The sequence below is a fragment of the Lineus longissimus genome, chromosome 16 (assembly GCF_910592395.1).
Source record: "Lineus longissimus chromosome 16, tnLinLong1.2, whole genome shotgun sequence".
Taxonomy (NCBI): domain Eukaryota; kingdom Metazoa; phylum Nemertea; class Pilidiophora; order Heteronemertea; family Lineidae; genus Lineus; species Lineus longissimus.
Window position 1 is genome coordinate 12,406,910 of NC_088323.1, and position 18,183 is coordinate 12,425,092.

An 18,183-nucleotide genomic window follows, 5' to 3' on the forward strand; every position below is an offset into this window, starting at 1 on the left:
AGACCAGCAGCCGAAAACAAGCCCCCTGTCGAAAACGACCCCACCACACCTGTTGCTGAAAACAACCCACCTGCTGCAATCAACCCCACCACTCCTGCAACCAAAACCAACCTTGGGAGGACACGGGGTGACACCTCGCGTGCCCTACCAAATACAGTGCAAGCGACAGCACCAGCCCAGGCCACTTTTGAAGATGCCATGCAATTACTCAGCAAAGACGACCCACAGGCGGAATAACATGTGCCAACTAAGTCAGAACTACTGTGGCATACTAAGTCAAAGAAACTGATTGTGGAACACTAAGTCTACACTACTAACAGACCTCGTTGTGACAACTATGTCGACACTACCTGTGACACACGGAGTCTACGCATCTGCTCATTTGAACACATATGATACCAATGCTCAAGTTAAAGGCCATAACTGTACATTACAAATACTGCTGTTTAACCCATCTCATATCACTGCTGTCTCACCCGTCTTATTTTTTCAATAAACTTACTTCTATTTTTTACCCCCTTTTTAGTGTTCCTTCCTTCACTGAGCTGAGTTCACAACCATACGAAGACATGGCTGGCCAACAAAAACGCCGAACACCAAACCGAGACAGACAAAGTAAAGAGGCAAAACGAAAGAGACTTTCCAGGACACCCACAGCCCCCAAAACACAAGGAAACCGTTTGTTTATGAGTGCTACAGCCTATCACCCAAATATGAACTTTGACATTCCCCAAGAAAATATAGCTTCCATGACAACGGTATGCCCCCATTGTACGGCCAAACGCTGGCCAGGTGAACGACCATCTATCTGCTGTTCTTCTGGAAAAGTCAACTTCCCGCCACCTATTGAGCCTCCAGCGTTACTCCAATCTCTGAGCGACAATACCCACACAGACAGTAAACACTTCTTTGCCAAGGCTCAACAATACAATTCGTGCTTCCAGATGACATCCTTTGGTGCCAAACAAATCCGGGAACCAGGTTTCATGCCTACATTCAAAATCCAAGGCCAAGTCTACCACCTAGCAGGTTCACTGTATCCCCAGCAGTCTCACAGCCCGGCATTTCTCCAGATATACTTCATCAACAATACACAGGAGCAAGCTCGCCAACGATCAACAAACTTCCCAGTGCTACGCCATCACCTCATCTTGCAATTACAAGAGATGTTACACGATTGCAACGGTTACATTGCTTCTTTCAAATCAGCCATAGAACGCCTCGATTCCCCACAGTGCCAGTTAGTCATACATGCAGACAGAACCCCCCCCCAAGGAGAACATGAACGCCGCTACAACAGCCCTTCAGCAGGGGAAGTTGCCATTATCATGGCTGGGGAGAACGGCACCAGAAGAGACATCGTCATCCAACAACGGGACTCCCAACTTCAACGCGTGTCGGAAACCCACAGATCATATGATGCCCTGCAGTACCCTCTTCTCTTCCCCTTCGGAGAAGATGGCTACCACCTTCAACAGAAACTGTACAACCCACAAACCCAACAGTACACAAACCAAAAGATATCAGCACTGCAATTCTATGCATATAAATTAATGACGCGCCAGAATACTCCAAACCTATTACTCGCCTGCAAGGACCTATCGCACCAATTTTGGGTGGACATGTACGCCAAAATAGAAACGGAGAGACTCGTTTCTTCAGTATAATCAGAAACAACTACGAGCTGATCAATATATCCACCTGAAGGATGCCATCAACAACGACACCACTGCAACCAATCTCGGCCAACCTGTCATACTCCCCTCATCATTCACAGGAGGGCCACGCTACATGCACGAACGAGCCCAGGATGCCATGTCCTATGTTAGAGCCTATGGCCGACCCGACCTCTTCATAACCTTCACGTGCAACCCCAACTGGCCAGAAATCAAACAGGAACTGAAAGAACACGAAAAACCTCACGACAGACACGACCTAACCGCACGAGTATTCCGCCTTAAACACAAGTGCCTCATGGACCTCATCGTTAAACACAAGATCTTCGGCCCTGTTCGCTGCTATATATACACTATCGAATGGCAAAAACGGGGCTTGCCACATGCCCACATCCTCTGCTGGCTTTACAACAGAATATCATCCAATGACATTGACAAATATGTTTCTGCAGAACTGCCACACAAAGACCAGGACCCTGTACTATTTGACATAATCAAAAACAATATGATTCATGGTCCATGTGGTCCACTCAACCCATCCAGTCCCTGTATGAAGGAACGCAAATGCTGCAAAAAGTATCCGAAACCCCTCTTGAAAGACACGCAAACAGGACACGACGGATATCCTCTGTACAGAAGACGGTCTCCACAGGATGGCGCATACACAGCTACACTGAAAGTACGCGGCCACGAACTACAAATCGACAATCGCTGGATTGTACCACATAATCCATTCCTCAGCCGTCTTTTCAATGCCCACATCAATGTGGAAATCTGCACATCGATAAAAAGCATCAAATACGTCTGCAAGTACATCTGCAAAGGTTCTGACATGGCTGTCTTCCAGATACAAAGTGACCAACAGCCAATCAACGAAATTGAACAGTACCAAATTGGTAGATACATCAGCACCAACGAAGCAATATGGCGAATCCTAGCCTTTCCAATCCATGAACGTTACCCACCTGTCATCCACCTTCAAGTCCACCTTGAAAATGGCCAACGAGTTTATTTCAACAACGACACTGCTAAGGAAAGAGCTGCTACCCCGCCAAAGACAACACTCACTGCCTTCTTCGCCCTCTGTCAAAAAGATGACTTCGCCAGAACGCTTCCTTATCAGGAGGTCCCCAAGTACTACACTTGGAATGCACAACAAAAACAATGGAAGAGACGAGTCCAAGGAACACCAGTAGAGGGCAACGAAGATGTCCGCTGCGCTCCAGCACTAGGAAGAGTCTACACAGTACACCCCAGTAACGCAGAATGCTACTACCTTCGTCTTCTTCTTCATACAGTAACGGAGGCAACCAGCTTCGAAGCACTACGAACAGTAGACCAAGACACATTTGACACTTATCGCGACGCATGCAGACAACGCGGCCTCCTGGAAGACGACCAACAGTGGAACGCCACCATGGAAGATGCCGTCCTTTGTCAATCACCCGCCCAAATTCGAAATCTCTTTGCGTTGCTACTGCACCTCTGTGAACTATCCGACCCCAAAGCGATATGGGATCAACACAAAGAGGCTATGGCTGAGGACTACCTCCACCAACAACAACAACAACATCCACAACTTCAGCTTCAAGTGAATGATGCCATATACAACCTGGTTCTCCAGACAATAGAGGACAAGCTACAATCATTTCCAGGAGGCAGATCAGTCGACTACTATGGACTACCCAAAGTACTCAGAGACGAAACGTCTCTGTTCCGGGAGGTTGTGAACGAAACATCCTACAACCACAGTGAAATGCAAGAAATTATCCAATCCCGTTCCAACAGCCTCACGCCAGACCAAGCAGCAATCTTCTCTCAAGTTACCCACTTAACAGACAACAACCTAGGTTGCATCATATTCCTAGACGCCCCAGGTGGTACTGGCAAAACATACCTTCTCAACCTCATCCTTGCTCAAGTACGAATATCGAAACGAATAGCACAAGGAGTGGCATCGTCAGGCATTGCAGCCACACTCCTCAAAGCAGGACGAACAGCACATTCCACCTTCAAACTACCACTTAATCTGCCAGCCATTGAACACCCGACGTGCAATATCCGAAACAAGACAGGTCTTGCTGAACTCCTGAAACAAACCACCCTCATTGTATGGGATGAATGCACCATGTCCCACAAAGGAGCATTTGAAGCCCTCGACACTACACTTCGAGACCTACGCCAAATCAACAAACCCATGGAAGGAGTAACTGTCCTGCTTGCTGGGGACTTCAGACAAACTCTACCTATAGTACGCAGAGGAACCAGGGCTGATGAAGTCAAAGCTTCAATTAAATCATCGCACCTATGGAAACATGTCGAAACGATGACCTTGAAAACAAACATGCGTGTTCACTTACACGCTGATGAGACAGCCAACCAATTTGCCGAAGCCCTGCTACAAATCGGAAACGGACAAGTACCACCAGACCCAGTTGACCACCACATCATGATACCAAAGGAAATAGGTCAGTCAGTGAATACAGAGGAAGAACTGATGCTTGCTGTGTTCCCAGACATCGCCACCAACTACACCAGTCGTAATTGGTTGTCCGAGAGAGCAATTTTAGCCCCACGAAATGATGCCGTCAGACACCTCAACAACACGCTCCTTCAACGCCTTCCTACCGAAGAGAAACTGTACAAATCCATAGACACTGTACCCGACATCGACCAAACCGTTCATTACCCAGTCGAATTCCTCAATTCACTCCAACCAAGTGGCATGCCCCCACATGACCTCAGATTGAAAGTTGGCTGCCAAATAATGCTCCTCCGCAACCTCGATGCCCCAAGATTGTGCAACGGGACGCGTCTCATCGTTTCAAGGCTTCTAAGGAACATCATTGAAGCTACCATTGCCACCGGCGAATATGAAGGATCAACAGTCTTGATCCCCCGAATACCGCTCATTCCAAGTGACTGCCCATTTCAGTTCAGGCGACTCCAATTTCCCGTGACACTCTCCTTCGCTATGACAGTGAATAAAGCCCAAGGACAAACACTACAAGTCGTTGGACTATCGTTGTCCACACCATGCTTCTCCCACGGACAGCTTTATGTCGCATGCTCCAGAGTTGGCCAATCGTCTGCCCTATACTACCATGCAAACGGAACAAAAACAATGAACATAGTTTATCCAGAGGTTCTACAATACCAAGAAACACTATATTGACACCACACAGGTAAAGTGCAGGCACGCCCAAAATCGTCACCGACGGGTACCCTGCTATACTCTGTAAATTTAGAATGTGTAACCATAAGCTCCCCATTGAAACGGGGAGACACACGGGCATACCACAAGGAGACCGACTATGTGTTTTGTGTAATAATGGAGTTGGCGATGAATACCATCTACCTCTTGAATGTAATGCAGTTGCAGAAATTAGAAAAGACTGTCTACCGAAATATTATTGTTCTCGACCAAATGTAATAAAAATGAAAAGTTTGTTTCAAAGTAAGAATTATGTAAAACTAGCCAAATTCCTCTTGGCATGTCGCAGATTGTTTAATCTAGTTTAGCCTTTATATGTGATTCATTTACCTTGTGTCCACCCTTGACCCTGTAGGTCAGCCATCATGTATAATTACTGTTAGGTTTTTCTTCTCTGTACTTTTTTAAAATTGGAGAATAAATTGAATTGAATTGAATTGATTATAATAAAGATGCAAAATTAATGAAAAATTAATATAGAAACCTACATTTAAAGGCCATATATCAAGGTTTGAAAACATGCTTGATACTCATGAAATATGTTGAGGGTTAAAAAAACAAGATCCCATACATTAAAAAAATTCTAATAATAAAGTCATTATTTAGTTATTTCAATTTTCAATTTTAAACTATTTGAATTTCCCACCACACACAACTTTAGATTAGTTCCACATGTGGCCGCTAGGGATTTTTTGATGACGTAGATCAGGTCAGTCAGAACAAAGCAAGATGGCTTCCGCATACAGTTCAGAGAGTGAGAGCAGTGAATTTGAGGATGTTTTGGTCGATACAGAAGGATATTTAAACGTTGAGCCGTACATGTTCGAGCCATTAATATCACTAGATCATAATGAGAGTGATCATTCAGACGAAAGTGATTAGAATTTGTGGTTAATCAATTTGCATGGCAGGCCTGCCGATATAGCAAAGAAGACATTGATAGACGGTTGCAGATGCATAACATCATGTATGATTTTTGGACAGACTAATGTTGCACAATATTGTTTCGCCAGTTATGTCATGACGCTGAACTACTATTGAAAAGTGACGGTATTATGCACAATCATCTTGACGTGACGATATAATGCCGTGCAACGTTAGATAGGCCTAGATGTCAGATGACAATAATCTGTCATTGACAGTGGCTGTCACTGACACTGACCTGTGTCGCTGTCACCTTGCTATGGCTGGAACACAAGAAGACACTATGGGGTATCACAGGCCCCAATAGGGCCTACACATTATGTATAACAACCGACCTCAGCAGCATCGGGCATTAAATGCAATTGACATGGTTGGAACAGCTGTTTTTAACAAGTGGCATTTAATATTCAGTTGGATGCAGATATCCGGCTTCATGTGATAATCCGTATCGATAAAGTGATCTCTGCAAAGTTTGGCCGAAGGCCCAGGCTTCCAACACTCCAAACGTTTGCACTTCCGAATCCACAGCTTCCTCCTCTCTCGTTCAACTGGCTTTGGAAATTCATGAAAATGGGTCCCATCCGTCATTCGATTTTCTTTGTGCTATCCTTGACACAATTCGGAGCCACACAATACACCATAGTGAATGAAACACATTACTTCCAGGTGTGCATAATTAATTAAGGCCCCCATGCTTTTATGATTGCATGACATGTACAGATGACCTGATCTACATCACAACTTTTGCTGAACCCGCCGCCTGGCTCTAACAAGCCAGTTGCTAGCCTGATCAGGTAATCAAGTTGTCAAACACATAATTGGCTATATCTTCAAAATGGATGGAGCTAATTGCATTTGGTTTTCTGTATTGTATAAAGTGTTAGGTACACTTTTGAAATCGTCTTACAGCAGAAAATGGCAAAAAACCTTGATATATGACCTTTAAAAGGGGTGATAGGTAGCATTATTTTAGAAGTTAGAAAATATGGCTTCAACCATTACCTATAAAAGTTCTTCTTTTGAACATAGTGTCTTCACCCCATTGTCCTGATTTAAGAATAAACTGGTAAAGGTATTCCCACTAATTTAGATGTAATTAGCCACTAATTAATGTAATTAGTTGTTAATTACAAGTAAGGGTATAAATTAAGTAGGGCTACTAGGCCAAACAGTACCATTAAAACAATACTGCTGTAAGGATGGAGGTTATCACGAATAACAAGGGTGGACAGAAGCTATGCTACAATGGGTTTATGTACAACAAGCAGCATACTCGGGCTGGAGCCAACTTATACTGGTGTTGTACCAAGTCTAGCGTCGGATGCAAAGGCAGGCTGAAATCGCCTAATGCCATGGGTGACCTATCGGTGATCTCCGAGCACAACCATGAAGCTGACCAGAACTCTATCGAGATAGCCAATGCCAGGGGCTCAATGAAACGTTTAGCTGCAACAACTGACAACAAACCAGGAAACATAATCGCCGTAGCCACTGCAGGATTGGGAAATGCAGCTCAAGCTTTTCTGCCACAACCTGATACGTGCACAAGGACAATTCGCAATGAACGAACCCGTAACATCCCTGTTGAGCCCAACGACATACGTGATTTGGTTATTCAAGGTGACTGGGCATTAACTATACGTGAAAATGGTGAAGCTCAGCGCCAATTTCGGCTATTCAACAACCGCTGTTTTTGTTCCGATTAACAGTTACAAACACTTGCCAATGCTGAGTTTTGGTTTGATGGCAACTTTGCCATGGCCCCGAAGAAATTTTTGCAGTTATATGTAATACGTGTACCAGTTGGCAGAATGAATGTGTTGACCGCAACCGCATTCTTACAGAGGAAAACAAACGATACCTATCATGAACTTTTTGACACTATTGCGCAAAAATGTGCAAAGCAATTTGCAGCTCCTGACCCCAATATCGTCATGCTTGACTTCAAGTTGGCAGCAGTAAATGCCATATCCGATGTCCTCAATGGAGCCACCGAGGTCAAGGGATGCTTCTACCACTTAACTCTCTGAAGGACAGGGCGGTCGCCAGCGACTGCCCTTTTAAACCCTTTTAAACCCCCGAAAAATGCCGTTTTTTTCACCCCTTTTAACCATTTCAAACTTCCTGCAGCGTTCTGAAGTCAGCAGACGACCGGATCTTTTGGTGTACGAAAATTCCGCTAGGTGTCGCATTCTATCGTCTGCTAGAAAAGTATACGCTTATTGAACATTTTCCATTTCGCATTTTATGTTTGTTTTGTGATTTTCTTTCTGTCATTTTTCGTTCATAATTGATTTATTATGGGAGATCGTTTTGGAAGAACCTCATTTCCCCTTATTTTGTTGCCAGATTCACCATCCTTGATGAGTATTGCCTCCAGGATCCAGTCATGATGTAAAATTTGGTGTATCTGCCCGAAGAAAGTGTTCAGAAGTCAGAAAACTGAAAGGCTCTTGCAATTTTCGTGGTATTCTTCAGTTTCTGTGCGTTTCCATGGCAACGGGGTGAAAATATGACAAGTATTCTTGGACTAGTTGAAAGGCAGTTCACTGCCCTAAATCTTGTTTCACACAAGAAGTGTTCTTTGTGTCAAAGTTAGTTCATATCATCACACATAATGTATGTGGCTTTGGTATGTCTGCATCAGTATTTACCCTGTGCTATAGTATAGTGACCTAATGGGTCGGCCTACTGTCCCAAAGGTTTGCCATATCAACCTTGTTCCAAGAGATATGTTTCTCAAATTCACCATTCTTGATCAAAATTACCTACTAAATTCATTTTTGATGATATTTTTGGTGTGTCTGACCAGGGAAACTGTGTAGAGACTATTATGTTGGGAATACATAACATTTTTGTGGAAATTTAAGACTTTCTGGAGAATTTCAACCGTTGCCATGGCAACAACATCAATATTATGACGCTTACTTAGGTCCCACCTGAAAGGCAGTTCACTACCCCTAAAATAATTCCATTACACCTATACTCTATCTCTCCTATTAAGCCCACAATCATGTCAATCATATTCGTTGGGGTATTTTGACTAAAATCCTAAAAAAACTTGTCCCTCAGAGAGTTAACACAATCGACATGGAGGAAGGTCCAAGAACTTGGCTTGGTGAATCGTTATAAGGATGACGAGGATTTCCGACACTTCTGCAGAATGTTGGATGGTATCGCTTTCCTTCCGTTGGGTGATGTTCAGGCTGGCACGGATTATGTACGAGAAAATGCCCCAGCCGATGCGCGTGACCTAGTGGATTACTTTGATGCTACGTATGTGTCGGGGGTATTCCGAAATGTCCGTCGTGAAAATGGAGTTGAACGATTACGAAGAATCCCCCCCAACATTTCTGCCACGACTGTGGAATGTGCATACTGCCACTGTCAACAACGATCCACGAACCAATAACGTAAGTGAGGCGTGGAACAACCGATTCGCTCGTTGGACACCAGCACCCTTCGATATGGAAGTGCATTAAAGCCTTGCAGTTAGAAGAGCAGGCGACTCGGACGCAAATCGCACAAGATGCAGTTGGTAATCAACCCAGAAAGAGAGCACGCAACGCAGTCGTCGAGCAACAACGCCGCCTACAAAACCTCAATATTCTTGTTCTTTTGATTCAATTTGAATATTGTGCCCTTTGTTTTCATAGTCGCCGCAGGTCAGAGTTGTTGTCAAGTCTAATGTCACGGTGAAACTGTAAAGGCTTGCTTTCACTACAGCTGAAGCGAAATTTCAAATTAGCAAACTGGAGTGGCAAACCACCGAAAAAAGTGCTCAAAAGTAATGTAAACAGGCCTTTACTGTCAGGAATAAGCAGAATTCATATTCCGACGAGTGACTGCCCCAATCAAAGACATGTTGCTGACAATTTGATTATCCATCCCTTCATTTTGTCAGAGGAGTACAGACCAACTCAGGCGCATCTCTCCAACCAAAATGTTGTTCGACCAAAGACAGGCCTACCCTCGCCAGATAGAACGATGATAAAAGATATTGAGTAGAGAGCTGTGCGTCAACTTGGACATTATTATCTCTCAAATCATATTGGGCAATTGTACAGCAAACTTGTACATGTACAATGTAGAAGGAGACCGGATACGACAGAGGAAACCGCCCACTCTATGACATAAAGTGCCGCACAGACCGGGAATTGAACACGGGACCTCGGGAGGTGTGGTGACAGGTGCCGATGTTTCCACTGCACAGCCGGCACTCCGACAGCCCTATCATGCCTAGAGCCCTAGAGCGATGATGTTCCTCCCTTTAATGACGCTTTGTTGGCTAATAAGATGGAACCCTTCCTCTGGAAATGAGGCAATACTGAATACTAGTAAATCAGTACAACTAATTTGGCTGTAGTGTGAAAGTTAATTGGGTCCTCTGTGATAGTAGTCATCTTTTTTACCTGTTGTCTTTTTTACCTAGATGGTTGTCTTTCTTTCCGTTGCTTTTTTTACCCGTTGTCTTTTTTACCTAGATGGTTGTCTTTTTTTCCGTAGCTTTTTTTACCTGTTGTCTTTTTTACCGTTGCTTTTTTACCTGTTGTCTTTTTTCCGTTGCCTTTTTTACCGTTGCCTTTTTTACCTGTTGTCTTTTTTACCGGGCTTTTTTTTCCGTTGTCTTTTTTTCTGTTGCTTTTTTTACCGTATACCAGCCGAGACATTGGCCTTTGCTGAAGTATCATGATTATAAATTATTAGCCTATAATAGCAATGCATTGGGCAGGTATGTTATCAGATATCGGGAAAGGGTTTCGAAGACAACATTAATGTAAGTAACAATCTTTGTAAAAAATAAACTTTTTCATCTCCCGCTCTATCAACTCAGGTGTAGCCTGTGTAGGCCTAGACATTTTGAAGACTGACATGATTTCTGTCATAATTTCAAACTTGTGCGTGCAATAGGCCTAAAGCCGACAGAGGTGGTGGTGGGCGCAATAATTCTGAACTCGACTCTGTAACGTTAGCTATAGAAATAGAATATACGGTTACTTCATGACTCTACTAGGCCATAGGGAGGAGGGCCTAGGCCCACATCATACATGGTGAAATGAATGTGCTGCCAGTTTCTGCCCTACAATAGGCACTAGGCCTAGTCCTACGTGGGCCTACTCTAACGATCAAGGATTGTTATCTCAGAATCAGAAACTAACATAATAGCTAGCTACAGAATTAGAATTACCAAGAACTTTCATGCCATTGCTTTATACCTCAATGTTTTTTTTCCAGCTGATCATGTGCAGTATCTGGATACATGAGAGGTTACAGCTTCGGACGTTGTCTTGGGTTTTTTTGCCAAGCGTGAAATCGTCTCTAGAGATATCGCGGAGGATAACTGATAAACCAGATACCGTTACACATGGTCCATGTACTTCTGCAGCCATCTACGTGTATGAGAATGGTAGTGGTGTGTTTTGTGTTCGTGGGGAAATAATTGAAAAATACCAGGTGTTAGATGACAACAGGATTATTTTCAATAATTTAAGTCAAAGGCTGGACCTCATGGGGACTAGATACGTGAGCTGTAGCGGGATAGATCTCGTGGAGTACTCTGGAATATGGAGTCATGCACGTAAGGACCCTGTGTATATGTTAATTGACTGGACTATATTGATATTCTTGTTGACTTTTAAAACTTGTTTATTGTTATCAACAAGAGGCCCAAGGGCCTGGCGCTCAGCTGGATGACCTAAAAACATAGGACTGAGGGTGTAAAGTAGTAAATATCGGCTTTATACTACTGTTTGAAGGTCAAGAGAACACGTTATATCACTAAAATTTCCAATGCAGAGCTGCCAGCTGGATGAAATATGATTGAACTAATCAGCCATGGTATGTAAATATTACAGGAGGCAACGGAAGATATCCCTAGTTCAGTATGTTGTATCGGTAGCTTTACAGAAAAGAAGTGTCAGAGAGGATGAGACTTCTCCATGGACAACTGTGGTATGTCCAGGCTGGGTTGTACAGCACAAGGATACAAAATGCTGTCTGTAATTGAGAGGTATCCTGATTTAACAGAGGTCAAAATAAATAGAAATTACCAGTTTGGGACTAATACCACTGTCTTTTTTTTTTTTAATAAGGTAGAGATTACAGGAGTCAACAAAATTAATTTTATTGAGAGAAATTGACCTGTCCTGCAGGTGATTGGAATTTACAATAGGGTCGTTTTCATGACATTGTGCTCTACTGCGTATCCCTAGTGAGTCAATCGGGAACCAATCTATCCTTGGCGCAGACAGGTTCAAATTGGCTATATCTTGAATAGATTGAATTGCGATGAAAATCTAATGCAATAAAGGAGCAATATCGAAGAGACAAATTAATCAAACCAATTGTCCACAGACTCGGACCCTGAAATGGCGTGATGTATGCGTGCATATAAAAGTATATCAATTGGTCCGATAGAGATGATGAGGCAATGTCAATATGCCTTGTTCCTTAGTCAGCAATATGCCCCTTTTTATACGGAGAAGAAGGAGAACCCAGCTAGGCTTTCACATGTTGGCTTCCAAATGGCTCGAACCAACTGTACTATCACTACTATAAATTTAAAATGCGTGCTCCTCCTACATGTAGCAATGTCTCGGCCAAAAAGGCACTTAGTCGACAGGCAAGCTGGAAGTTCAGCACTGTGAGCAGCTCCTTGGTAAGTCCATGTCAGGTTCCGCGCGCCTCTTCAGATACTTCAAGTATTGAAAGCTGTGGTGAGCACATAAAAAGACCATGTCCATGGTCACCTTAATTTGAAAATCCCTTCATAATCAAGGGCTACCTCTGACTAAAACAGCACCCAAACAATAGACCACCAATTTGACCCCAGCTCCTAACTGCCGGAAAACCCAAGTCCAGCAACCAAAAGTATCAAAAATACATTTTTGTTTACATTTGAACTGCACACATGCGTTTGTTTATAATTTCATTTCCCGCGAAATCTCGAAAATCAGGTGACCTGCAATCGTGGATTGAAAATAACATTAACCTGGGTTCAGCAGGTCAGCAGGTGTACTGGCTGTTCCAATCATCCCCCTACAGCCAGCTGTTCAAAAGGTAATGTTATTCACCCCACAGGGAGTGCAGGTAATTGATTAAGCCCCTGCATAACTTTACAGCAATGGCTTGGCTTCTGTGAGTGGTAAGGAGAATTGACAGTTTTTTTATGGGAGTAACATTATTGTGTTGCTTAAAACGTCTACTTTTTACTCATGTAAGAATCGTAGTGCTAATAATAACTTCAACTTATTTTCCGGATATGATAACACAACACGCATCTTCATGATCATGATCTTTCTCAAACTAACTGAATGACCTAATCGCCTTGGACGCACAACCACATATCAATCCGCCCCGACGATCGACACATCCATTCGATTCGATAACACTCGATAAAGTTTGATAAATAAACAAAGTTTTTTTGCTTTTAGCTGTCAAAATCAATGGCAGAATAGTAGAACTAATAGAACTAATTTCCGAAGTTTCCAATAGTTTGAACACAAATCAGAACATCACCCATCAGCTGGACTCAGATCTGCATAAATTATGATAAATAATGAGGTCGTCGCTTCAATTTCGCAAAGAAAGTTGACTCCATTCGAAGGTTGTTTTGACCAAATTCCGTTGAACTCATCGTTATGAGGGCATTTGAACACATTCTCGTTGATCTTTTCAATAAACGTGTGAAGTTTCGTACCAAAATATATTTCCGTAAAGGCTTAAATAAGAAAATTTGTCACTTACAAAATCATCGCTCCGGTAGAAATAAAAATGTCACCGCCATTTTCTTGACGATAGTACTCCAGGTAACCTCGGCGGGTAATTCAGAGCGGAATCATCCGGGGTCAAACAACAGTTTTGCTCACTACCGCCAACTGGTGATATAAATCGACACTAATCTATTTTTATTTTAAAACTTCTGTATCATGAAGACCTTTTCAACTTTATTTCAAGCTTTTATCTGCTGGAATAGAGCGTCAAAAAATTGTTTTTTCATTTACGCATTTTGCCCCCTGGGGAGCTGAATTTGAGTCGAATCGCCCAAATTTTTTTCCGTAAGCAACATTTTCTGCGGTGTTTGTAAGCAAGACTAGATTTTAAGTGCCTCGGTTGTATGGTTACAAACTGCCCAACTTTGTCTACAGATGGCTGGATGGATGGAAGGAAGGATGGATGGAAGGACGGACACCAATCGAATAGCTATTTGACTAGCTCCGCTGACTTTGTCAGCTGAGCTAAAAACACCATGAAAATATGAAAAATAGTGTATTTGAATTTGTCTTTTGAACCATTCTGATCTCATTTTATTGTCGGTATGGGGCTTCTTCTCCCTCCATTTCTGACATTATCAAACTTTATGTGACCGGTGCCATCTCGCCTCCCCTGGTTGTACCCCATGCCAGGTTGTAAAAGGTGCCATCTTGCCTCCCCTGGCTGTACCCAACATGTATGCTAGAGGCGGTGACTGGTACCATCTCTCAAGTTGTGACAGGTGCCATCTTGCTGTTACCCGTGCCACCTTGCCTCCCATGGCTGTACCCGTAACAGGTGCCATCTCGCCTCCCCTGGCTATATTCCATCAGGTCATCTATTGAGAAGTGATTGATGCAATTAGTGTCGAAGGACTGACCCTACGTTCTCCTCAAAGTCGCACTGATGTGCTGGTCATTGAAAATATGAGGAAAGTAGTGTAACCTCATTTGTGAAACAGAATGCAGACACTAATGTAACCCTTTTTGTTACTGATAGTCCCCCCCCCCCGAAAAAAAAACCCAACTGTATATTTGTAAATTTGGAGAAAAAGTTTACTGATGGGCAACATTGTAGGTTGGCATGTCTGGTCTACTACAGGTTTGGGTTAGCCAAACACAATGCCTAGATTAGCCTAATAAGGCCCAACATAGTGGCACTAAACGGTTACTGTGGGGGGGGGGGGGGCCAATTCTAAACTTTTATTTTGACTGTCCACGACAGGATTTTGTCATGGTATGATCTTCACCTCAGCATAAACTGATAAATTCTAAATGTTCTATTTGTCACAAAAGAAGCAAACTGTTAAATTGACATATGAGTGACTTGTTTCATTCATAAAGTATGCAAATTTGATTGTTATCATGTACCAGCAGATTTAATTCAATCAAAAATTCATGTTTGAAAATCGATGACCATACCCTGTAATATATGCTGTCCCAACTTAAAAGCTCCTGACAGGTGGCCAGTGTGTAGCCACTTTTGGCCAAACACAAGGCAGACTCTGAAATGTAATGCATGAATCTGGACGCGGCAGACTACACCAAGATGAAAGCTCACAGCAAACCACCCAAATAATGACTGTGTAGCACAGAGAGAGATTCATGGTGTTAGATAATTATCATTTCCATTCATAACAACTGGTTAGTAACAGAAGGTTAGTAAGGGATCACGTCCAAAGTCTGCACGCGAATCGAGGCAAAAATTCGCCTAGTCGAATATCGCCACACTCATATCGCCACACTATTATGATCAGGCGAAATTTCAGACTGAATGAAAATCGCAGGCGAAAAAAATAATCACGCCTAATTCGCTCTAACCAACCATCGGAACGAAGCGAACATTACATGTGTTGTAGTATGCGAATTCCCACATCAGCTGACATCACTAGCGACACTACACGGCGAATACCATGACTCGTCCATTTTATCCTGCGTGACGAATCCGGTGGTGTTCGTCTTCGGAGCTCCCGAGATTTCAGGTAAATATTTCGATTTATGCCGCGTAAGGGCCCGATGAGAGATGAATGTCGCGCAAGGACAATTAGCCGCGAAAGTGCTGTTTGAGAGTGGAATATATCGCAGTTTTTGGAGAATTGTGAAATTGAAATATTGGTGAAAGCGGGCAAGATGGCCGCGCTGTGTACAGGGTTATGTACAGGTGGTACACGTGTTGTTGTTATTGTACGTGCATGTACATGATGCAGGCAGGGGAGTGAGTGCAATACATGGCATAATAGATCATGTTCGGTGTATGTTATGTTGTGGGCTGTGGATAAGGTCATAGACGCTGGTATTGGGGTGAATATAGGGCCTACTTATGAATTGGTACATTCTGTTAGTTACTATGCGAGTGTATAGGCCAATGGAGTTTCTGTCCGGTTTGAATAATATTCACATTCCGACATTGTTGTGTCATTATTATGTTAAAGTTGGAGCCGGCGGGTATGCAAAAGGATTCGAGTCTTTGGAATAATTGTGGTAGGCCTAGTGCAGTATACGCTTAGCTTGGTGATGCGTGAAGGAATATTTATTCAAGGTGCATGTATTTTGGGGACAAGTAGTAATAGACGCTTGAGCATTGAGGTCTCGGTGACCCTCGTTAATCAACATAGGCAACCCTATTATGAAAATTTTTAGTACAAGATGGAATGAGTAGAACTCGGCAAAAAAGGCTCACCCGATCTTTACCAAATTTTAAGAGTAGACTAAGGTACACAATTACAATATGGAACGTACACGGTATACTTAAAGTGTCATTTATATCTTTTAGGATGATTTTACCGACATTACTAAAGAGGCGGCACTCGCTGAGGGATCGAGATTTATTGCCATTAATAAGAAGATTTCGCGGATTTTGGCTCCGACCTCCCCAATCAATTTGCACAAGTGTCAATGGAGGACAAAACGTCGGATCTTTCGGTAGAACGCATTAGCCAGGCATTTCACGAGTTAACGGCCACGCCTGCTGAAGAGATTTTGGACTTAGCAGGAAGAGAACCGAATGGGTCTAACTTTCGCCTTCTCCTCCACTTGGCGATAATATATGCGAATGAGATAGGCCAGCCTAGGGGTCAAGAGTTAGTGGTAAGTTGTCTTTTAAATCAGATTGGTGTTTGAACAAAGGATACCTATTGCTGCAGAGTGGTTATTACTATTGGTAACATTCAGTAAGAGTCTAGTTTCTTAGGAGATTTATGCCTTAATATTCAGTACGAAGAAGTAGACGTTAGATGGGATAATCCAGGTGGTAGAATTTAATGGATATATATCGTGGTTATACTAGTATCATTATATTTCAGGAACCACAGGCGTCTGGTAGTGCAGAAACTCCACAGCCACCAAAGAAAAAGGCGCGGACAGCAAGTGAGGAGGTCGCTGAGGGGAGAGGTCAGCCTCAAGCGGGTACGGGGACTGGTGCGAAAGAAGTGAAGGAGGCTAAGGACCAGGTGAGATCCCTGGCATGCCAGGTGGATCCGAGCGAGTCCCTCATCCTTTTGTATTTGGATAAACTTTCGAGAATAGCCACGTTAAATGCGCAGGAAGATGCAAGTGTTTTTCAGGAGTTATCTCTACAGGCTACAAAGCTTCAGGGCAAAATAGATTTAGCTCAATTTGTCTTAACGGTTTTGGGGGGCGAAATAGCTGATGTAGTGGCCAATGCCATTAATAAGTTCACGAAATCGTCGAAGAAGAATATAAAGAAAGTAAAGGTGTCTGATTCAGATGATGATGAAGGTGAAAATGTAAAGGTTAAGCAAAAGAGGCAGCCATCGCCATTGACGAATCTGTACCCTCAGGGACCACCCAATACTAATATGATGCCGATGCAGGGTTTTCAAGCGGGTCAATCTCCTTACCCATATAATGGATACGGCAATTATAGTGGGTATTATAGTAGACCGTATAGACCATATTATCGAGGTAGGGGCAGGGGTAGAGGTTCGCTTATGGCCCAGGGTTGTTTCTTTTGCGGATCTGATCAACACTATGTTCGAGACTGTGAAAAGATGAAAAAGGCCAAAGATAATTAATACATGAGTTTTCCCGCCTTTAATCTCAATCCAGGGAATCTAATTCCCTAACAAGGAATTTCCTTGTACGGGTTGGGGTTGGGGGTCCTTTCCTTCCGCTTTTATGTGATCATTTTCACTTCCAGAATATACAGCAACGGGTGTTACATGTACCAGAGTGGGAAAAACAATGTAATTTTAGCCCGGAAGAGGCGATGTCGAATATCAGTAAGAAGGTGTATTGGACAAATTTGAGAAATCAGGAAGGAAAGGATCCTCATCTCCAACCCCGTGCAAGGCCTTTTGAGGAAGTTTTACAAGATGGGTCGTTGTCCCAGGACGAGTTACTTGCGTTGATTGATAATTTGTTAGTTCGTGATCCTAACCACTTTGTCGCCGGTGAATTGCATAATCATTGTGATGAATGGGAAAAACTCCTTAATTCTGTGTCAGATTCTGATTTGCCTTGTGATAAAATTAGAAGCTGGTTGAAAGATGGGGTGGATGTTACTCAGTTTTTTAAGCCTTTCAAGGGCAAATTTAAGAAGCAGCAATATGATCACGCACAACCACCTTCTCGATATTTTGAGAATTCACCTAGTTGC

General features: G+C 43.0%; 2 protein-coding genes across 2 annotated transcripts in view; one reads left to right on the forward strand and one right to left on the reverse strand.

Annotated features, from left to right (window-relative positions):
- Positions 1-18,183, reverse strand: part of LOC135500169 (tRNA N(3)-methylcytidine methyltransferase METTL2-like) — a 51,649-nt gene that overhangs the window by 14,959 nt on the left and 18,507 nt on the right. The window lies entirely within an intron of this gene.
- LOC135500168 (uncharacterized) lies at positions 1,792-4,851 on the forward strand. Its single transcript, XM_064791415.1, has one exon. It carries the CDS (start codon positions 1,792-1,794, stop codon positions 4,849-4,851), a length of 3,060 nt encoding a protein of 1,019 aa, XP_064647485.1.